We start from the raw sequence: 24,208 nt of genomic DNA on the forward strand, positions 1-24,208 counted from the left end.
CATGAGGGTGGGGGCGCGCCTGCCCCCCCTAGGCGCGCCCACCTGCCTCGTGGGCCCCTGACACTCCGCTGACCTCAACCTAGACTCCAGATATTCACTTTCGGGGAGAAAAAACCAGGGAGAAGGATTCATCGCATTTTACGATATGGAGACGCCGCCAAGCCCTAAACTCTCCCGGGAGGGCTGATCTGGAGTCCATTCGGGGCTCCGAAGAGGGGAATTCGTCGCCATCGTCATCATCAACCTTCCTCCATCACCAATTTCATGATGCTCACCACCGTGCGTGAGTAATTCGATCGTAGGCTTGCTGGACGGTGATGGGTTGGATGAGATTTATCATGTAATCGAGTTTGTCTTGTTAGGGTTTGATCCCTAGTATCTACTATGTTCTGAGATTGATGTTGCTATGACTTTGCTATGCTTAATGCTTGTCACTAGGGACCGAGTGCCATGATTTCAGATCTGAACCTATTATGTTTTCATCAATATAAGAGAGTTCTTGATCCTATCTTGCAAGTCTATAGTCACCTATTATGTGTTATGATCCGTTAACCCCGAAGTGACAATAATCGGGATACTTACCGGTGATGACCGTAGTTTGAGGAGTTCATGTATTCACTATGTGTTAATGCTTTGGTCCGGTACTCTATTAAAAGGAGGCCTTAATATCCCTTAGTTTCCAATAGGCCCCCGCTGCCACGGGAGGGTAGGACAAAAGATGTCATGCAAGTTCTTTTCCATAAGCACATATGACTATATTCGGAATACATGCCTACATTACATTGATGAACTAGAGCTAGTTCTGTGTCACCCTAGGTTATGACTGTTACATGATCGACCGCATCCGGCATAATTCTCCATCACCGATCCATTTCCTACGAGCTTTCCATATATTGTTTTTCGCTTATTTACTTTTCCGTTGCTATTGTTATCATCACTACAAAACACCAAAAATATTACTTTTGCTACCGTTACCTTTTACTACCATTACCACTACTATCATATTACTTTGCTACTAAACACTTTGCTGCACATATTAAGTTATCCAGGTGTGGTTGAATTGACAACTGAGCTGCTAATACTTGAGAATATTCTTTGGCTCCCCTTGTGTCGAATCAATAAATTTGGGTTGAATACTCTACCCTCGAAAACTGTTGCGATCCCCTATACTTGTGGGTTATCACTGGCGGGTGTCAGTTTCTCCAACTTAAGTTGAACCGAGTGTGACTACGCCCGGTCCTTGTTGAAGGTTAAAAGAACACTAACTTGACGAACTATCTTTGTGGTTTTGATGCATAGGTAAGAACAGTTCTTGCTCAGCCCGTAGCAGCCATGTAAAATTTGCAACAACAGAGTAGAGGACGTCTAACTTGTTTTTGCAGGGCATGTTGTGATTTGATATGTTCAAGGCATGATGCTATATTTTATTGTATGAGATGATCATGTTTTGTAACAGAGTTATCAACAACTGGTAGGAGCCATATGGTTGTCACTTTATTGTATGAAATGCAATCGCCATGTAATTGCTTTACTTTATCACTAAGTGGTAGCGATAGTCGTAGAAGTAATAGTTGGCGAGACGACAGTGATGCTACGATGGAGATCAAGGTGTCACGCCGGTGACAATGGTGATCATGATGGTGCTTTGGAGATGGAGATCAAAGGCACAAGATGATGATGGCCATATCATATCACTTATATTGATTGCATGTGATGTTTATCCTTTATGCATCTTATTCTTCTTTGATTGACGATAGCATTATAAGATGATCTCTCACTAAAAATTTCAAGGTACAAGTGTTCTCCCTGAGTATGCACCATTGCAAAATATCGTCGTGCCGAGACACCACGTGATGATCGGGTGTGATAAGCTCAATGTTCTTGTACAACGGGTGCAAGCCAGTTTTTGCACACGCAGAATACTCGAGTTAAACTTGACGAGCCTAGCATATGCAGATATGGCCTTGGAACACTGAGACCGAAAGGTCGAGCGTGAATCATATAGTAGATATGATCAACATAGTAGAGGGAGTCCTGGATTAGGGGGTCTCCGGACAGCCGGACTATATCCTTTGGCCGGACTGTTGGACTATGAAGATACAAGATTGAAGACTTCGTCCCGTGTCCGGATGGGACTCTACTTGGCGTGGAAGGCAAGCTAGGCAATACTGATATGCATATCTCCTCCTTTGTAACCAACCTTGTGTAACCCTAGCCTCCTCCGGTGTCTATATAAACCAGAGGGTTTTAGTCCGTAGGACAACATACAATCATACCATAGGCTACCTTCTAGGGTTTAGCCTCTCCGATCTCGTGGTAGATCAACTCTTGTACTACTCATATTATCAAGAATAATCAAGCAGGACGTAGGGTTTTACCTCCATCAAGAGGGCCCGAACCTAGGTAAAACATCGTGTCCCGTGCCTCTTGTTACCATCCGCCTTAGATGCACAGTTTGGGACCCCCTACCCGAGATCCGCCAGTTTTGACACCGACATTGGTGCTTTAATTGAGAGTTCCTCTATGTCGTCGTCATTAGGCTTGATGGCTCCTTCGATAATCGATAGCGATGCAGTCCAGGGTGATACTTCTCTCCCTGGATAGATCTTTGTATTCGGCGGCTCCGCACTGCAGGCCAACTCGCTTGGCCATCTAGAGCAGATCGGGAGCTACGCCCGTGGCTATCAGGTCAGATTTGGAAACTTGAACTACACAGCCGACATCCACGGAGACTTGATCTTCGACGGATTCGAGCCCTTGCCAAGTGCGCCGCACGGTCACGATGAGCACGACTTAGCTCTACCATTGGACAGTGTTCGAGAGATCGCACCGGCAACCGCTCCGACCCTCAATTCGGAGCCAATTGCGCCATCCATGGACGGGTGGATAGACCCCGCCATGGAGGCCACACTCTCATCGGCGATCGAGCCGAGTATCGACCCTACCCTTCACGAGTATCGTGACGCCAAATTGCCGGATTCTCCCCCGGCCACGGACTCTGAACCTCCTGCGCCCGTGCCTATCGAATCCGACTAGGAGCCGATCATGGAGTTCACCTCCGTGGATATCTTTCGGCCCTCGCCCTTCGATGACATGCTGAACTCATTAAGGTCTCTCTCCCTGTCAGGAGAGTCCTGGCCGAACTATGTTCGGCAGGATTGGGATGCGGAGGACGAAGAAATTCGCCGCCCACCCACCACCCACTTATTAGCCACTGTCGACGATTTGACCGACATGCTCGACTTCGACTCCGAAGACATCGACGGTATGGACGATGATGCAGGAGACGAACTGGAACCACTGCCCACAGGGCACTGGACGCTCACTTCATCATATGATGTATACATGGTGGACACAGCCAAAGAAAACGACAACGAGGAACGAAAGGATGCAGTGAAGGGATGTTCCCTCGAGAAGCAGTCAAAGCGGCGGCGTAAGCGCCGCTCCAAATCCCGCCTCGGCAGAAGCAGCGATCATATAAACCCAGCGATAGAGCAAGGCGAGCCAGCGGATGACAAACACGGCATTGAACCATCGTCCGACCACGGCAACACAGAGAATCAAACCGAACAACCCGACTCCGTCGAAGATAACAGTCCGGATAACATCACACCGGACAGGCACCCCGAAGCAACAGAATACCCATAAAAGGCTTGTTGCCACTGCGAGGAGTCTGAAAAAGCAGAAGCAAAGGCTCAGGACTGCACAAGACACACTCAGAATCAGATGGAGTGAAGTACTCAACACTGCAGCGAAGTACGGCGGTAATCGCCATACCAAGAGCTACCCGAAGCGAAAGCTGCTACCTGAATTCGATGAGGAGGCCTTAGATCCCCCGCAATCAAAAAACAAAACGGCCATCCGGTCGGATAGACGTCCTCGTGGCCAACATAGAGCGGCAAACGACGCCGCACATAAGCCAGTACGCGACCCACATGAGGGCTCGCATCAAAAGTACGGCGCAACCAGATCCATCTACGGGCCACGCAAGCGCGCTCCAGTATGCAATGCAACACAACAAACATCCCAACACCACGGTACACCCAAATACAGGGGTGCCGCACACCCCCTATGTTTCACCGATGAGGTGCTGGACCACGAATTTCCAGAGGGATTCAAACCCGTAAACATAGAGGCGTACGACGGAACGACAGACCCTGGGGTCTGGATTGAGGACTACATCCTCCATATCCACATGGCTCGAGGAGACGATCTCCACGCCATCAAGTACTTACCCCTCAAGCTCAAAGGGCCAGCTCGGCACTGGCTTAAAAGCCTCCCCGAAAACTCCATTGGAAGCTGGGAAGAGCTCGAAGACGCTTTTCGGGCAAATTTTCAAGGGACCTATGTCCGACCACCGGATGCAGACGATTTAAGTCATTAACTCAACAGCCCAGAGAGTCAGCCCGAAAGCTTTGGAACAGGTTTCTCACTAAAAAGAACCAAATAGTCGACTGTCCGGACGCCGAAGCCTTAGCAGCTTTCAAGCACAGCGTTCGAGACGAATGGCTCGCCAGACACCTCGGCCAAGAAAAGCCGAGAACAATGGCAGCATTAACAAGCCTCATGACCCGCTTTTGCGCGGGCGAGGACAGCTGGTTAGCCCGATGCAGCACCAGCGACCCAAGTACATCCGAAGTTAGGGACGAAAACGGGAAACCACGACGCAGCAAAAACAAGCGCCGGAATAAAGAAGACAGCCCGAAGAGCACGGCGGTAAACGCCGGATTCAGAAGCTCTCGGCCAGGTCAGCAAAAGCTGCCCTCCAAAGGCAACAGAGACGAACTGTCCAGCCTAAACAAGATTCTGGACAAAATATGTCAGATCCACAGCACCCCCGATAAACCTGCAAATCATACCCATAGAGAATGTTGGGTCTTCAAGCAGTCCGGCAAGCTCAACGCCGAACACAAGGGGCAGGATACACCAAGCGAAGACGAGGACGAGCCTCGCAAGCAAAGCACTGGGGAACAAAAGAAATTCCCACCAGAAGTTAAAACAGTAAACGTGTTACACGTGACAAAGGGGAGAAACAAAGCGGCACTCCTAGAGACACAAGTCCCAGGGCCTATCACAGCGGAGTTCTGCCACTGGTCGTCCCAACCGATCACCTTCGACCATCGGGATTACTCGGCAAGTATCCGGCGTGCAGGATGGGCTGCCTTGGTGTTAGACCCAATAATTGACGGATACCACTTCACACGAGTCCTGATGGACGGCGGCAGTAGTTTAAACCTGATATATCAGGACACAGTCCGCAAAATGGGGATAGACCCAACAAAAATTAGCCATAGCAAGACTACCTTCAAAGGAGTAACGCCAGGCCTAGAATCCCATTGCACGGGCTCCCTACTACTAGAGGTTATATTCGGCTTCCCCGATAACTTCCGCAGCAAAAATTTAACCTTCCACATCGCTCCGCTCCAAAGTGGCTATCAAGCACTACTTGGACGCGAAGCTTTCGCTTGCTTTAACGCAATACCGCATTACTCTTCCCTCATGCTTAAAATGCCCGATCCACGTGGCATCATTACAGTAAATGGAAATATTGAGCGCTCCTTGCGCGCGGAAGACCGCGCGGCTGCCTTGGCATCCGCACACTAAACGGCCTCACCAACTAAAGCATCTGACAGGTTGTTAAGACCACGGACATGGTTGGACGAGTCTGATGCAGCTATATGTAATTGATACAGGTTTGATGGCTATACCCCTATTACAATACAAGGGGCTCAACGCGCGTGCACAAGTGGCAATTAGGCTCAACTTTACCCATTTTGAACTATATATTGTTTATTTAGTATAACTTACCTTTTGCATGGCAACTTTTCAATTAAGTTCCTCTCTTTTTCAGATGACAATCATGCCACACCCGTCCAGAATACGGCACAACGGAGACACAGGCGCAGACGTGCAGCAGGGACCCGTTCCAAGGATTCTTTTTAGATTAAGACCCTGCGTAAACCTTTTTTACTGTTTCTTGTTGATACACATCCCTCGGATTCTCAGTACAATTGAGAAGGATGCTGACGTATTGGCATGTGGCCACGTCAGAATATTGCACGTACCTGGACACCAGGGGCTTATTACAAAGGGCACTGTTTAGGCCCGGTTTACATCATAAAGACCGAATACCTTAGGGAGTGTTCGGCGTCGCGAGTTTGGCCTTATATGCATCAGCTCCGAATCATGTCTTTGGTCAAATGTTGGGTTTGCCCGGCTCCTGTGTTTTGCTGCCTTACGTTCCGCTCTATCGGCTAAGGCGGCACCAGGAGAACTACTGCGATTGTGCCCTGGTTCATCCGGACGAGCACCTCAGTAGAGAAAGCCGAAAACTGACTGTCATGATATAGCGTGAGACTGGTCAACCACTCGATGACCTAGCGGAATCTTCGGGATTCCTCCGCCTTAACGAAGGGCCGTTTCCCGGCCAGGCATGTACGCGCCCCGAATCCGGATGAGCGCGGAGCCACCAGGGGCTATATAGTAGCCCCACTGTCAAACTCCTCTGGCTAAGTGAAAGTGTTAAAGCATTATAGTCCGGTTGCCTAGTTCGCTGCGCTATCACCTCCTTAATGGACCAAGACGTTGGATCAAGTGTGAACATGCGTCTTCTGCGAACACCCCCGCATTATATGCATGGGGGCTGAAGCCAACGACTGCCATCTTTCAGGTTATATACATATATACATAAACGGCCGCACAGGAGGCATCATAGCACTTTCGGGCAAAAGTATAAATACAGCCTTGATAAATTCAATAAAACATTGTTTGTACAATGGGACTACATGTCACTGGAAAATAATATTCTTCGAGCACTGCGCCTCTATCGAACGAGCGCCTTCAAGGACTTCTTCAAAGTAGTGCTCGGCAGCCACTCGGCCTATGGCCGAACCCTGTGCCGCAACAGTGGTGGCCTCCATCTCCGCCCCGTATGTTTTGACACGGGCAAGGGCCATCCGCGCACCTTCTATGCATGCTGATCTCTTTACAACATCGATGTGTGGCACAGCTTCAAGGAATTGTTGCACTAAGCTAAGGTAGCTACTCGGCCTTGGCCCTCCCGGCCACAGGTGATCCACAACGGACCTCATGGCAAGTCCGGACAACCTATGGAGCTCGGCCCAACCGGTCAATCGCTCATTCAGCAGCAGCGGACAGACTGGAGCATGAAACTGTGAGCAGAACAGCTTCTCCACTTTGGGACCTTTCTGATCCTTGAGGTACTCGGCGGCATCAGCAGCGCTGGCAGCCAAATCCATGTACGCGTCCGCAGAACTCCATAGTCAGTCCAGAGGAGCATACTTCGGATCTCCGAACTTAGTCCGCAACAAGAAGGGCTTCCCAGACACGATATCTGCAGCTTGATTCAGCTCCTCCTTCGTCGCTCTAATTTTGGAGCGGGCTTCCCTGGCAGCCACCCGGGCCTTCTCCAGGTCCGTCGCTTTCGCCCGGTTTTCCTCTTTAAGAAGCCGGTAATGGTCAGCAGCATCTTTTAACTGCCCCGACCATCTTAGCAATTTTTTCTTTGCTCTCGCAATGTGCGGCCTGTTCAGCCCTTAACTCTTCGGCCGCCTGTAAAGCGGCCGCATTGCTACTCCTTGCTTGCCCCTTGGCTCGGGAAAGCTCCGCCTGAAGGGTCTCCACGGTGGCCGCTCCATCTGCAGTCACAACATATTAAAGATACTAGCATCATGCTGCTCTTATTATGTGACAATCGCCAGAGAAATCACTGACCCTGCGCCTCGTCAAGCCGCTTGTTGACAAGCACGATGTCGGCATCTGCCGCATCCAGCTGCCGCTTTAGTTCGGCATACCCATCAGTCCGGCTAGCCACCGGAGCCTCCACCACCTGCACATAAAGGCAGTCTGGTTATTACCTGGGACTATGATCCTCTGTTCGCCGCCGTTTTCGATGACAACCAGAGTCTTAGGGGCTACTATCTACACAGGGCACATCTAAAAATGTGCGGTACTTTCAAAAACGTACATCATTTCACATACCTCAAAACCCGTCAGTAGACTCATAAGGGCTTCATGCAACCCACTTTCGGTGGATGAAATCCTTTCAATCACCATACCCATCAATGTGCGGTGCTCTTCTGAGATAGCCGCTTTCTCCAGCAGATCCCTCCGTACATCCGACCGCACACCAGACGGTGCCGGACTCTTTTGATTGCTCTCCTCGAGAGCCGGATACTGAGGACTTCGGGTGGCCATAGGATTACCTTCTGGCCTTGCCGGATCAGGAGAAGCCCTCTGCGACGACACCTTGGGGTCGCCAGCTTCGTAAGGCAGTGTGGCAGGGGGAGGCGTTTTGCTCTCCATCATCTCCGGAAGAAGATCCATCGAAGACGAGCTCTGCTGAGAAGGGCTAAGATCCGAACTGCAAGATAAATGCTTCGATTACTTTCCTCAGAAATAGAGCAAGATATTTTCATTATTGAATGCCCTTTTACTTATAGCTCGGTAGAGGGCTGATTCCCGTGCAGACATTGTGCGGCAAGAGTACCCTCCGAGGCAGGTCCCTCTGGCGGAGATTTCTTCTCCCGTTTGGAAACCTTAGTTTCCGGATCTTCAGAGGTAGACCTCTTCCTTCCCCGGGGAGAGAGAATGTCAGATTCTTCCCCTTGGTTATCCTCCCTCGTGGAGGCGCTCATTCCCTCGATTTGAATAGGTAGCGATGGAGACCCTCTTTCGCCCTCTTTATTCCCTCCCCCTTCATATTCCTTTGAGGGCACTAGACAAGGTGCTGGCTCGATCATCTTTTCCAGCACCGGATTGTCCAAGCCTTCAGGAAGGGGGGCCGAACACCGGATCATCTTCGCCTTTGTTATCCAGTCCTGGTCAAAGAGCGATTCTTCAGAATGATGTCATGATAAATAAAAGGACAGTGTGTTCGGCCATGGGATTACTTACTTGGGGAGCGGGGCGGTTGCAGCTCAGGCCCACGTCCTCGGTAGTGTCCGGACACTCTATTTGGGGTCCGAAGAACGATTTGTACATCTCCTCGTGCGTCATGCCGAGGAAATTCTGAATAGTGCGCGGTCCTTCCGGGTTGAATTCCCACATGCGGAGGGGCCGGCGTTTGCAAGGCTGGACTCGACGAACCAGCATAACTTGCATTACCATAACCAGACTGAAATCTCCCTCGAAGAGATCTCGGATACGGCTCTGCAGTATTGGCACGTCCTTGGCTGGACCCCAGCTCAGCCCCCTGCTGATCCATGACATCAGTTGTGGTGGAGGGCCCGAGCGAAAGGTGGGGGCAGCTACCCACTTGGCACTTCGGGGAGCTGTGACGTAAAACCACTCCCGTTGCCACAATCCGGACACCTCTGGAAAGGAACCCTTTGGCCATGGAGCGTCAGCAATTTTGCTTATTAGAGCACCTCCGCACGCTGCGTACTGCCCCTCGACCATCTTCGGCTTCACATCGAAGGTCTTGAGCCACAGGCCGAAGTGAGGGGTAATGCGGAGGAAGGCCTCACAAACGACAATAAATGACGAGATGTGAAGAAGGGAATCCGGGGCCAGATCGTGAAAATCCAGCCCGTAATAGAACATGAGACCCCTAACAAAGGGATCCAGAGCGAGGTCTAGTCCTCGAAGGAAGTGGGAGACAAACACAATGCTCTCGTTGGGTTTGGGAGTAGGGACGACCTGCCCTCGGGCGGGCAGCCTATGCGAAATTTCGGCGGTCAGATATCTAGCCTCCCTCAACTTCTTGATGTCCTCCTTCGTGACGGAGGAAGGCATCCACCGGCCTTGAAGGCTGGATCCGGACATGATTGAAGGTCCGGGGCACCTAACCTGGGCTTTGGGTGTTAGAACTCGAGGTGGGGGAAGGATTTGATTGAGCACGGGAGGGAAAAAAGAAAAAGCCTTGTCCCTTTATAAAGGGGATGAATATCAGGCGTCCTCCTCGTGGACGTTCGAGACTTACCTAAGATCTAGGAGTCGTACCAACAGGCATGGTTGGGTTACCCACGTTTGTATTGATGAGAATCCCGTGATAAAGGGAACACGATCTCTGCTTTGACAAGATGTGTCAAGAAACCGCCTCGCGTTATGTGCGGGGCTGGTTAAAGAAAAACGGTTCAAATAATTACCTGGCTGTGGCGTGATGTCATGCTACCAAAACATGTCAGCAGATTGGATTTGTGGAAATATTATTCTCTCTACGATGGTATGTGGAACTTATTTTGCAGGGTTGGACACTATTCTTGTATTCAAACTCTTCCGTGGTGTATTCGGAGGAGGAACCCGCCTTGCAATGCCGAAGACAACACTGCGCACTGGACTCATCGTCATTGAAGCCTGGTTCAGGGGCTACTGAGGGAGTCCTGGATTAGGGGGTCTCTGGACAGCCGGACTATATCCTTTGGCCGGACTGTTGGACTATGAAGATACAAGATTGAAGACTTCGTCCCGTGTCCGGATGGGACTCTACTTGGCGTGGAAGGCAAGCTAGGCAATACGGATATGCATATCTCCTCCTTTGTAACCGACCTTGTGTAACCCTAGCCTCCTCCAGTGTCTATATAAACCAGAGGGTTTTAGTCCGTAAGACAACATACAATCATACCATAGGCTAGCTTCTAGGGTTTAGCCTCTCCGATCTCGTGGTAAATCAACTCTTGTACTACTCATATTATCAAGAATAATCAAGCAGGACATAGGGTTTTACCTCCATCAAGAGGGCCCGAACCTGGGTAAAACATCGTGTCCCCTGCCTCCTGTTACCATCCGCCTTAGACGCACAGTTCTGGACCCCCTACCCGAGATCCGCCGGTTTTGACACCGACAATAGTGATGTTCACCATTGAAAACTACTCCATTTCATGTGATGATCGGTTATGGTTTAGTTGATTTTGATCACGTGATCACTTAGATGATTAAAGGGGTGTCTATCTAAGTGGGAGTTCTTAAATATGATTAATTGAACTTTAATTTATCATGAACTTAGTCCTGATATTATTTGCATACCTATGTTGTAGATCAATATCTCGCGATGTAGCTCCCCATTTATTTTGATATGTTCCTAGAGAAAAACTAAGTTGATATATGTTATTAGCAATGATGCGGATTGGATCCGTGATCTGAGGATTATCCTCATTGCTGCACAGAAGAATTATGTCCTTGATGCACTGCTAGGTGACAGACCGATTGGAGGAGCGGATGTAGACGTTATGAATGTTTGGCGAGCTCGATATGATCACTACTTGATAGTTTAGTGCACCATGCTTTACGGCTTAGAATCGGGGCTTCAAAGACGGTTTTTGAACGCCACGGAGCATATGAGATGTTCCAAGAGTTTAAATTAGTATTTCAGACTCATGCCCATGTCGAAAGGTATGAGACCTTTGACAAGCACTTTGCCTACAAGATGGAGGAGAATAGCTCAGCTAGTGAGCATGTGCTCAGAATATCTGAGTACTACAATCACTTGAATCAAGTGGGACTTAATCTTCCATATAAGATAGCGATTTACAGAGTTCTCTAGTCACTATCACCAAGTTATTGGAACTTCGTGATTAACTATAATATGCAAGGGATAACGGAAACAATTCCCAAGCTCTTCGTGATGCTGAAATCGATGAAGGTAGAAATCAAGAAAAGCATCAAGTGTTGATGGTTGACAAGACCACTAGTTTCAAGAAAAGGGCAAAGGGAAGAAGGGGAACTTCAAGAAGAACGACAAGCAAGTTGATGCTCAAGTGAAGAAGCCCAAATCTAGACCTAAGCCTGAGACTAAGTGGTTCTACTGCAAAGGGACTGGTCACTGGAAGCAGAACTGCCGCAAGTATTTGGCGGATAAGAAGGATGGCAAAGTGAACAAGGGTATATTTGATATACATGTTATTGATGTGTACTTTACTAGTGTTTATAGAAACCCTTCAGTATTTGATACTAGTTCAGTTGCTGAGATTAGTAACTCGAAACGGGAGTTGCGGAATGAACAGAGACTAGTTAAGGGTGAAGTGACGATGTGTGTTGGAAGTGGTTCCAAGATTGATATGATCATCATCGCACACTCCCTATACTTTTAGGATTAGTGTTGAACCTAAATAAATGTTATTTGGTGTTTGAGTTCGGCATGAATATGATTTGATCATGTTTATTCCAATACGGTTATTCATTTAAAGTCAGAGAATAATTGTTGTTCTGTTTACATGAATAAAATCTTCAATGGTCATACACCCAAGGTGAATGGTTTATTGAATCTCGATCGTAGTGATACACATATTCATAATATTGAAGCCAAAAGATGCAAAGTTAATAATGATAGTGCAACTTATTTGTGGCACTGCCGTTTAGGTCATATTGGTGTAAAGCGCATGAAGAAAATCCATGTTGATGGGCTTTTGGAATCACTTAATGCTTGCGAACCATGCCTCATGGGAAAGATGACTAAGACTCTGTTCTCCGGAACAATGGAGCGAGCAACAGACTTGTTGAAAATAATACATACTGATGTATGCAGTCCGATGAGTGTTGAGGCTCGCGGCAGGTACCGTTATTTTCTGACCTTCACAGATGATTTGAGTAAGATATGGGTATATCTTCTTGATGAAACATAAATCTGAAACATTTGAAAAGTTCAAATAATTTCATAGTGAAGTGGAAAATCATCGTAACAAGAAAATAAAGTTTCTACGCTCTGATTGTGGAGGAGAATATTTGAGTTATGAGTTTGGTCTTCATTTGAAACAATGTGGAATAGTTTCACAACTCACGCCACCTGGAACACCACAACATAATGGTGTGTCTGAACGTTGTAATCGTACTTTATTAGATATGGTACAATCTATGATGTCTCTTACCGATTTACCACTATCTTTTTGGGGTTATGCATTAGAGATAGCAACATTCATGTTAACTAGGGCACCATCTAAATCTGTTGAGATGACGCCATATGAACTATGGTTTGGCAAGAAACCAAAGCTGTCATTTCTTAAAATTTGGGGTTGGGATGCTTATGTGAAAAAGTTTCATCCTGATAAGCTCAAACCCAAATCAGAAAAGTGTGTCTTCATAGAATACCCAAAGGAAACTATTGGGTATACCTTCTATCACAGATCCAAAGGCAGGATCTTTGTTGCTAAAAGTGGATCCTTTCTTGAGAAGAAGTTTCTCTCGAAATAAGTGAGTGGGAGGAATGTAGAAATTGATGTGGTAATTATACCTTCTCCCGAATTGGAAAGTAGTTCATCACAGAAATCAGTTCTAGTGATCTCTGCACCAATTAGTGAGGAAGCTAATGATGATGATCATGAAACTTCAGATCAAGTTACTACCGAACCTCATAGGACAACCAGAGTATGGTCCGCACTAGAGCAGTACGGTCATCCTTTGTGGAAGTCATGTTACTAGACCATGACAAACCTATGAACAATGAGGAAGCGATGATGAGCCCAGATTTCGCGAAATGGCTTGAGGCCATGAAATCTGAGATGGGATCCATGTATGAGAACAAAGTATGGAATTTGATTGACTTGCCCGATGATCGGTGAGTTATTAAGAATAAATGGATCTTCAAGAGGAAGACGGACGCTGATAGTAGTGTTACTATCTACAAAGCTCGAATTGTCGCAAAATGTTTTCGACAAGTTCAAGGTGTTGACTATGATGAGATTTTCTCACTCGTATCGATGCTTAAAAGTCTGTCTGAATCATGTTAGCAGTTGCCGCATTTTATGAAATCTGGCAAATGGATGTCAAAACTGTATTCCTTAATGGATTTCTTAAAGAAGAGTTGTATATTATGCAATCAGAAGGTTTTGTCGATCCTAAAGCTGCTAACAAAGTGAGCAAGCTCCAGCGATCCATCTATGGACTGGTGCAAGCATCTCGGAGTTGGAATATATGCTTTGATAAAGTGATCAAAGCATATGGTTTTATAAAGAATTGCGGTGAAGCCTGTATTTACAAGAAAGTGAGTGGGAGCACTACAGCATTTCTGATAAGTATATGTGAATGACATATTGTTGATCAGAAATAATGTAGAATTTTCTGGAAAGCATAAAGGAGTGTTTGAAAAGAGTTTTTCAAAGAAAGACCTCGATGAAGCTCCTTGCACATTGAGCATCAAGATCTATAGAGATAGATCAAGACGCTTGATAAGTTTTTTCAATGAGTAGTTCAAAATGGAACAGTCAAAGAAGGAGTTCTTGCCTGTGTTGCAAGGTGTGAAGTTGAGTAAAGACTCAAAACCCGACCACGGAAGAAAATAGAAAGAGAATGAAAAGGCATTCCCTATGCCTCAGTCATAGGTTCTATAAAGTATGCTATGATGTTTACCAGTCCTATTGTATACCTTAGCATTTTTTTGGCAAGGGAGTACAATAGTGATCAAGGAGTAGATCACTGGACAGCGGTCAAAATTATCCTTAGAGGACTAAGGAAATATTTCTCGGTTATGGAGGTGATAAAAGAGTTTGTCGTAAAGAGTTACGTCGATGCAAGCTTTTTACATCGATCTAGATGACTCTAAGTCTTGATCTGGATACATATTGAAAGTGGGAGCAATTAGCTAGAGTAGCTCCGTGCAGAGCATTGTAGACATAGAAATTTGCGAAATACATACGGATCTGAATGTTGCAGACCCGTAGACTAAACTTCTCTCACAAGCAAAACATGATCACTCTTTGGGTATTAATCACATAGAGATGTGAACTAGATTATTGACTCTAGTAAACCTTTTGGATATTAGTCACATGGAGATGTGAACTAACCACATAAAGATTTGAACTAGCTTATTGACTCTAGTGCAAGTGGGAGACCGAAGGAAATATGCCCTAGAGGCAATAATAAAGTTATTATTTATTTTCTTATATCATGATAAATGTTTATTATTCATGCTAGAATTGTATTAACCAGAAACATAATACATGTGTGAATACATAGACAAACAGAGTGTCACTAGTATGCCTCTACTTGACTAGCTCGTTGATCAAAGATGGTTATGTTTCCTAACCATAGACATGAGTTTTCATTTGATAAACGAGATCACATCATTAGGAGAATGATGTGATTGACTTGACCCATTCAGTTAGCTTAGAACTTGATCGTTTTAGTTTACTGATATTGCTTTCTTCATGACTTATACATGTTCCTATGACTATGAGATTATGCAACTCCCGATTACTGGAGGAACACTTTGTGTGCTACCAAACATCACAACGTAACTAGGTGATTATAAAGGTGCTCTATAGGTGTCTCCGATGATACTTGTTGAGTTGGCATAGATCGAGATCACGATTTGTCACTCCGATTGTCGGAGAGGTATCTCTGGGCCCTCTCGGTAATGCACATCACTATAAGCCTTGCAGGCAATGTAACTAATGAGTTAGTTACGGTATGATGCATTACAGAACGAGTAAAGGGACTTGTCGGTAACGAGATTGAACTAGGTATTGAGATACTGATGATCGAATCTCGGGAAAGTAACATACCGATGACAAAGGGAACAACGTATGTTGTTATGCGGTTCGACCGATAAAGATCTTTGTAGAATATGTAGGAGCCAATATGGGCATCCAGGTTCCGCTATTGGTTATTGACTAGACAAGTGTCTCGGTCATGTCTACATAGTTCTCGAACCCGTTGGGTCCGCACACTTAATGTTCGTTGACGATATAGTATTTATGAGTTATGTATGTTGGTAACCGAATGTTGTTCGGAGTTTCGAATAAGATCACAGACATGACGAGGAACTCCGGAATGGTCCGGAGATAAAGTTTGATATATGGGATAATAGTGTTTGGTCTCCGGAAGGGTACCGGAATTCACCGGAAGGGGTTCCGGATGTTTCCCGAAATGTTTGGATACGAGAATACTTTATTTGGGCCAAAGGGGAAAGCCCACAAGGTTTTTGGAAAGCGCAAAAGGAAGTTTTGCGGAGTCCAGGGGCCAGATGCCAGGGTCCCTGGCATCTAGGTCCAGCCGCCGGGAACCCTGGCGTCTGGCCCTGGAGTCCGAGAAGCACTCTTGCCTTTCGGGTGAAACCGACTTTGTGGAGGCTTTTACTCCAAGTTTCGACCCCAAGGCTCAACATATAAATAGAGGGGTAGGGCTAGCACCCAAGACACATCAAGAAACACCAAGCCGTGTGCCGGCAACCCCGTCCCCTCTAGTTTATCCTGCATAATAGTTTTCGTAGTGCTTAGGCGAAGCCCTACGGAGATTGTTCTTCACCAACACCGTCACCACGCCGTCGTGCTGCCGAAACTCATCTACTACTTCGCCCCTCTTATTGGATCAAGAAGGCGAGGACGTCATCGAGCTGAACGTGTGCTGAACGCGGAGGTGCCGTACGTTCGGTACTTGATCGGGACGGATCATGAAGGTGTACGACTACATCAACCATGTTGATAAACGCTTCCGCTTCCGGTCTACGAGGGTACATAGACATACTCTCCCCTCTCGTTGCTATGCATCACCATGATCTTGCGTGTGCATAGGAATTTTTTTGAAATTACTACGTTCCCCAACACCTACAACCACTAGTTGGTTGGCTGCTTCGAGAGAAACTGACACTTGTCATTGAGAGCATCCCATCCTCCGAGGACTTTGAGCGAAAATCATCAAGTGAGGAAAACCCAAACCCAAACACCTACAAACCCAAAGTGATTGAGCATCACTGAAGAGATTATTCCTGTGTGGAACCGACGATTGTTGCCTTTCAGGACTCTGCATCCTCTAGACGGTTATGCGTCATGGTCTAGAGCATCTAAGAGGAAATTGTGGATCGCCGAGTGACCGAGTCCGTGAAGGTTTGGAAGTCACCTGAAGACTTACCACGAGTGATTGGGCGAGGTCTATGTGACCTTAGCTCAAGGAGAATACAGTGAGGACTGTGTGTCCCGGACTGTGTTTCCTCAGGTTTAAATACCTAGCCGCTCCAACCAGACGTACGACTGTCACAACAGTTGGAACTGGTCTACCATATCATTGTCTTCACCAAGCTACTGGTTCTATTTCCTCAACCCTTCATTTCCTCGTTCATGTGTTGATGAACTTGATCGTTACTGTTTGAAGACTTTGAGTGAAGACTTTCTCAATTCCCTCAATCCTAATTCTTCAGTCACTTTGTCTTCAGCCTGCTTATCCTGTTTATACGCTTCTTGTACTCTGTGCTTGTTTTTATTTCATCGTGATGACTGTGCTACCACTCTGTTACGCTTGCATCTGAGTACTTATTCCACTGCTAGTTGTTCGTGACTTAGGAATTTCCTCACCAAGAAATTCCTCAGTGATGAATTTGTAAAAATCTCCTATTCACCCTCCTCTAGTCGATATAACGCACTTTCACATGTCTACCACTACACATGCAACTGCAAGTGTCACCCCCGTCTGTCTTTGATATGACTTTAACTTTGTGGTATTTTGTCATGGGGAGTAGGTATGTTGCAAGTATACCAGTAGGCATGCAACTCCAAGTGTCACCCCCGGCTGCAACTGCATATCTTTGGTAGGATTGCAACTATGTGGTGTTTTGTTGGGGAAGTAGTCCAGTTGCATGTCTAGCATTAAGCATGCAACTGCAAGTGTTACCCCCGAGTGCAACTACATGTCTTTGATAGAACTGGAACATATGTTGTGTTTTGTTAGGGGAGTAGGCCAGTGTGCATTTCTACCACTAGGTGCAACTGCAAGTGTCACTCTGGACTGCAACTTCATGTCTTCAATAGGACTGCAACTATGTGGTGTTTTGTCGGTGCGGGGGGGGGGGGGGGTAGACCAATTGCATGTCTACCACTAGGCACACAATCGTCTGCAACTGCATGCCTTAGATAGGTCCGCAACTATGTGGTGTTTTGTCGAGGGGAGTAGGCCAGTTGTATGTCTACCAGTAGGCACGCAACTGAAGTGTCACCCCCAACTGCATGTCTTCAATGAAATTGCAACTCTGTGGTATTTTGTCAGGGTGGGCAGTTGCATGTCTGTGACTAGGCGTGCAACTAGAAGTCACCCTCAACTGCAACTAGAGAAAATTCCTTATTTGACACTATCTTAAAATCTGCTTCCTTATTTGACACTGGAAAAGTTTTTCTTCCCTATTTGACACAAGTTCTAAATTTTATTTCCTATATGACATTTCCGTCCATGTTAAGCCTAAATGACACCTGAAAAGACTCTCCTGCCCCGCATGTGGTATGTGTGTGGGGGGCAATAGTGCACACACACAGCATCAGTGCGAGGGCAGGAGCACACATGCAGCAACACATACACATGCACCAACACACACGCATGCGCGCACACACGCAACAACACGCACGCGCGCGTGCACACACACACACACATGCACACGCAGCAACACACATGCACGCGCACACACACGCAGGCAGCACACACACACACACATACACACAGCAGTAGCACACACGCATGCAGCACATAGGCACGCAACAGCACACACACACGCGCACACGTACACACGCAGTAGCAAACATAGACGCATCAGCACACATGCACACACACACATGCAACAGCAGCACACATGTGCACGTGCACCCACACACGCAACAACACACACGCGCGCACGCACATACCGCATGAGAGGCAAAATCGTCTTTTCAGGTATCATTTAGACTCAAAATGGACGGAAGTGTCGTATAGTGAATAAAATTTAGGACTAGTGTCAAATAGGGAAGAAAAACTTTTCCAGTGTCAAATAAGGAACCAGATTTTAAGACAATGTCAAATAAGGAATTTTCTCCTGCAACTATGTGGTGTTTTTTCAAAAAGTGGACGGTTGCATATTTGTCACTAGACACACTACTGCAAGTGTGCCCTTTGTATGTAACTATATGTCTTCCACACAACTTGAACTCATTGGTGTTTTTAGGGGCGAGCAGGACAGTTGCATGCCTATCAATACGTACATAACTTCAAGTGTCGCCCCAACTGCAACAACATCTCTTCAACACGACTGAAACTTAGAACATCAGAAGTGTCATTTTGAGGTGGCTATTGCATGTTTACCACTAGAGCATTCTACTTCAAGTGTCCCCTCGGTCGCAACGCAGATTCAACATGGTTTTTGTTTTCAAAAGTACACAATGAGACATTGTTTTCAAATACAACTTAATTTTTAAATTATTGGATTAACCTTTTATAAATAATATTGAACTTATTTTTTCCAAATACATAATGTATAATGAATATGCTTCTTAATACAAGATGAATATTTTTTAAATTATGTAACACTTTTTTCTAAAAATATCGTCAGAAATGCAAACATACTATTTGCATTTTGTAAGTAATAAGAAAAGAAAGATGATTTTTTTGAAATTAAGACTTAAACAACCTTGAAATTTGAGAGGTGTACATGAGTTTTTTAAAATGTTTTTACAGTTTTTAAAAAGTGTTCACCTATTAAAAATGTTCATGTATTTTTCAGTAAATTTTGCTATGTCATTTAACATATATTTCTTGAAAGATAGAAAACAGAAACTCCTTGATGTTTGTGAGAACACAACTAAAAGTGTCATTTGAGTCGGCTATGTGGTGTTTTCCTTACAGCGTCCAGATGACGTCCAACACGATCAAGTGCCAATGGGTGTTGGACATTTTTTGTTTGTTTTAGTCGGCTCTTTTGTCCTGGTTATTTTTCGGTAGATTGTTAGTAGTCATTTGGCAGCACAAGAAAACAGCTAGTGGAAAAGACAAGCAAACAGAAAGACAAAAGAGAAAGCCTCGTTGGTGCCACACTAACTCCCCGGACCTCTTTGCTGAACTCCAATTGTCCCCCGTGTCCATTCGCCACATTAGGTGGCTGCAAGTTGGGGTCCTTGCGTGGACATTGTGGACCGTTCGCAATAAACTCGTGATCCAGCGCGCTCCCCTTCGTCGCCCTTCTGACGCCCTCTACAAATTCTCGGGTTTCTTGCAGCTTTGGCGGCCGCTTAGTCGCTCCTCGGACCGTGACGCCATCTCCGCCTTCATCACCGACCTTCGATCGATGGCCGTCCGCATCTCTCCGCCGCCGCCGCCGCCACCGCCGGAGCCCGATTAGCCCCCTGGTGTCGGGTGCGATGTGTTGTTGTTGTTTGCCTCTTTTTTGGGCTTGTTGAGCTGTGCCCTCAGCAGAACCTTGGTTCTTTTTCGTGAGACTTGGGTGTGTGTGTGAACCTATGTGGTATGTTTGCTCTGTGGCGGTTGCTTTATTTATAAAGCGGGGCGATAGCCTTTTTCGGTAAACAATTACAAACAGAAAAAAAACGAAATCAACCGGGCCTTTTTCTAAGCGCTGATGTCAGCGTCTGAGACGTAATCACGTAGACACACCTTTTTTTTTTACAACACTCGTGACCAAAATAAGGCATATGATCGATCCTGATGGCAATTTTTTCACAACATGGCGACACACTGAAAAATTGGGAGAATCTCAAAGCAACCGCGCCGTGCATGGTAGAATTGCTTTTGTGTCGACGCAAGGAAGCATTTAGGAAAGGAGTATGTGATACAATGGGCATCTCGTGCCCGGGATCCATGGTTGCATGCGTGGAAGCATTTAAGGAAGGGGCAGTGGATGGAGGCGCTGCGTGGGCAGGAGGACGAGCGGCTGCTTCCTCGCGGTGACCAACCCCGCCTCCTCCTCCATGTCCAGCGGCGGATTTGGCACCTCCCAGTCGAAACACTGCACCAGCGCGGCCAGGAACGCCGGCACGGCCTGCATGGCCAGCCCCATGCCGGGGCACGCGCGCCGCCCGCTCCCGAACGGCATCAGCTGCATGTGCTGCCCCTTAGGGTCCACGGCCTCGCCGGCGCCGCCGGGCATGAACCGCTCCGGCCGGAACTCGAGCGGCTCCTCCCAGTACGCCGGCTCGCGCCCGATGGAGAAGATGTTGAAGAAGACCGACGTCTTGACAGGGATGGTGTACCCACGGACGTGTATGGGCTCGATCGCCTCCCGCTGCGCGAACACCGCCGGCGGCCGCAGCCTCAGGGTCTCCTTGAGCACCGCCTGCAGGTACGGCATCTGGGCCACGTCCGGCTCGCCCACCACCCGGGACCTTCCCACCACGGCATCCAGCTCCGCCCGCAGCTTCTGCAGACAGTCCGGGTGGTTGAGCAGCTCTGCCAGCATCCACTCCACCGTGGTGGCTGTCGTGTCCGACCCGGCAGTGAAGATGTCCTGTTTCATAGATTGTTAGTAACCGTTACGAGACACTGCACTCAACTCAATTTAATCCATGAGAACAGAGTGGAGCACTCACGAGGACGAACGCCTTGATGTTGTCGCGGGTGAGCTTCACCTCGGCGGCCGGGTCCGCCGCCGCGTCCATGAGAATGTCAAGCAAGTCCTTGGTCTTGGTGTTGGTCTCGTCTGCTTCCCCACGCCGCTCCTTCTCCTTGGTCCTGATCATGGACTCGAGCAGCGCGTCGAACCTGTCGCGCACGTCGCGCGTCTTCCGGTCCAGCCCCTGCAGGTCCCAGCCGCGGCACAGCGCCACGTAGTCCTCCAAGTTGAACGCGCCCACCAGCTCCGCCACCTTCTTGGCGCAGTCCCGAGCGGTGTCGGCCATGTCGCCCGGCAGCGCGCTCGCCACCATCCTCATGATGGCGTTGTTGGACATGCGAATGAGCTGCCTGCTCATGTCCAAGGTCTCGCCCTTGGCGGCCGCCTCTGCCGCCGCGCCCATGACGCCCGCGAGCTCGGCGGCGCGGACGGGGCGCAGCTGCTCGATGGTGCGCGGGCCGAGCAGCTCCGACATGCAGAGGCGCTTCATGAAGCGCCAGTGCGGGCCGTAGGGCGCGAAGGCGAAGCCGGCCGAGTCGTAGGCGAGGTGCCGCGTGACCGCCGTGAGCGGGCGCTCGGGGATGCTGCCCTCGAACTTGAGGACGTCGCGGGCGACGTCGGCGGAGCCGACGACGACGCAGTGGGTGGAGGGGCCCAGGCGGAGGTACACGAGCGGGCCGTAGCGGTTGATGATGCGGTCGAACGCGCGGTGGGGAGGCGGGCGGATGAGGTGGAGGTGGCCGATGAACGGCAGCGCCATGGGGCTCGGGGGAAGGCGGCCGTGCTTGCCGCCATGTCTGACCAGCGTGAGGAGGAAGAAGGCGACGGCGGCGAGGAGCGAGGCCACAAGCAGAGGCGCTGCACTGTCCGAGACCACTCCGAATCCGAGTTGGTCCATGATACCTCCTCTCCTGACTCCTCTAGCTTAACCGGCTTTGCAGTTGTGGTGTGGTGTGGTGTGTCGCGTCGTGCTCCTTATAATGTCCATATCTGTCATATATTATGATCCATTTCCGTCCCCGCTGCAAATCCACGCCGCCCGTCTTACCAACCACGCCAACCGACGCACGTACGATCTGACGTGGCTGAAGCTGATTCTTTTGATTTTTTTTCTTCACCCGAGGTAACCAAGCGCAGCGATGCATAGGCGACCAGTTGTCGCTATCTCACATCAAACGTCGCAAGTGTACATGCACACAGAGCGGTCTTCTCTGCTACTAGAACAGAGAAGAGAAAGAGCGGAGAGAATCATCTTGTAGTGACAAGCGGTCCACGTTGCCCCGGGCCGGGTTTGGTACCATGCATGGTCAGATTCATTTTCCAAATTCAACGGCCTGGATTCACTCACTCATTATTAAGACATGTCGTTGAACGATTCAGCAGGCTTACCAAGGTGGCGTGGATATGGTTCACTCAAAACAAAAAGGGAAAAGTCTAAAAAAAACCTTGATTTCGTAGTGGAAGTCTGAAATGAACCCTAAACTCCAAATCCCTGAAATTAGCACCCCGTCTTATCTGATCCCGGTTTATCCCGACCTTTTTGGCCGAGGAGGCATTTGTCCCCGTCAGGATTGCACACGTAACAGAGATTAGGGAAAACCGAATAGTTTTGCAATGTGATAGATGGAGACTTACCGAAGTGGCCGTTCAATCTTTAGTGCTTGCAGGCGTGAGTACCGAGTACGTGTGCTCAATCACTGGCCGTTCAGTCGTCTGCCCTGTGCACGCAAGCTCCATTGTTGCTAGCTAGCTAGACAAGCCAAATACGTAGGTGTGTGAAGGAACGTGCATGTTTCACCATGTTTCATCGTTAATCAGTAATGGTGTAAAATTTCTCAATCTTGTGTATAGTTCATCTCCTGCTAGACTGATATATCTCGGAACTGGCAAACAAATGGAGTGTAATCGAGAACAGGACCCCGCGGGCGACCCGGGCAGAACCCTAGCCGCCGAGGGAACTACCTCCTACCCAGATCTCCCTCTCCTCACCGCCGTCAGTAGGCGCCGCCGGGCAAAGCCCACACGGTACCGGTGGCGGCGAGGCACTCCGTTTCTTCCCTCTCACGGGGCTACGGTGTTGCGGGGCGCTCTGCCGCGAAGGAGAGTGGTCGTCGTGGGGAGTTGGCACCGGGAGTTGGTGGCACGCGGTGTGGCATGTGTGGCAGTCGGCACCGACGGATAAAGATGGGCGCCCTTCCACGATTGCGTAGGCGGCGGCGCTGCGGCGACTCCTTGCTGCCTGCCGGAGCTCCATGGGAAGCGTTGTCTCTGACTCGATTTGCTCCGATTCGTGATGGCTCCGGTCCATGGCGACCGTGGTCATCGTCTCCCGGTGTTGGTTTGAGAGCTCTGACGGGTGAGCATTAATGCATGTGTGTGTTAGTCGTGAGTAAAATTGGGGAAGCTAGTTTTAGTTGAAATTAAAGACTTTTTTTAGATAAACATTGGGCGCTCGCACACCACGCTGGCCCAACGTGCAATACGCAGTGGCCCTGTGTGACACGCCTTCTTTCCTATACACCTCCATCCCCTACCTCTAGCCTTCATGCACGCGCATCCCCTCCCTTCTCCTCCCGGGCTGCGACCCGGATAGGAGGCAAGCTCCCTGAGCGGGACATGGGGATCCACCCCGATAACCCGAAGAAGAAGAAGCTAGGGACAATTTGTTTTTTTCTTGTCTGGATCCAACGGCCACACGGCTCACGTCCAACGGCTTGGGCTCGACCGACCCAAACTTTCGGCCGGCGCGCCGGCGTCTATAAGCGCCCAATTTTTTTTAATGAGTTTTTCCTATCATGTCACACGTACAAGTCCAAATGTGTTTTCTATGTATCTTTATTTTTGCAAAAAAAAACTTCCGATCACTACCATTTGTGCAAGTGTAGAACAAATCAACACGTTTAGAGCAGCAAGCAAAGAAGTGGTATGGTGTGGTTGTGCGTAAAAAAACACCAGCAACGT

At 48.2% G+C, this 24,208-nt stretch overlaps 1 protein-coding gene across 1 annotated transcript; it reads right to left on the reverse strand.

The window, feature by feature from the left end:
• Positions 1-20,283: 20,283 nt before the first annotated feature.
• LOC123147834 (cytochrome P450 93G2) lies at positions 20,284-22,205 on the reverse strand. Its single transcript, XM_044567150.1, has 2 exons — positions 21,225-22,205; positions 20,284-21,142 (listed from the first exon to the last, which is right to left on the reverse strand). The coding sequence occupies exons 1-2, from the start codon at positions 22,143-22,145 to the stop codon at positions 20,519-20,521; spliced, it is 1,545 nt and encodes a 514-aa protein (XP_044423085.1). The 5' UTR covers positions 22,146-22,205; the 3' UTR covers positions 20,284-20,518.
• Between the last annotated feature and the right edge of the window lie 2,003 nt (positions 22,206-24,208).

The sequence above is a fragment of the Triticum aestivum genome, chromosome 7A (assembly GCF_018294505.1).
Source record: "Triticum aestivum cultivar Chinese Spring chromosome 7A, IWGSC CS RefSeq v2.1, whole genome shotgun sequence".
In the NCBI taxonomy this organism is placed as follows: Eukaryota; Viridiplantae; Streptophyta; class Magnoliopsida; order Poales; family Poaceae; genus Triticum; species Triticum aestivum.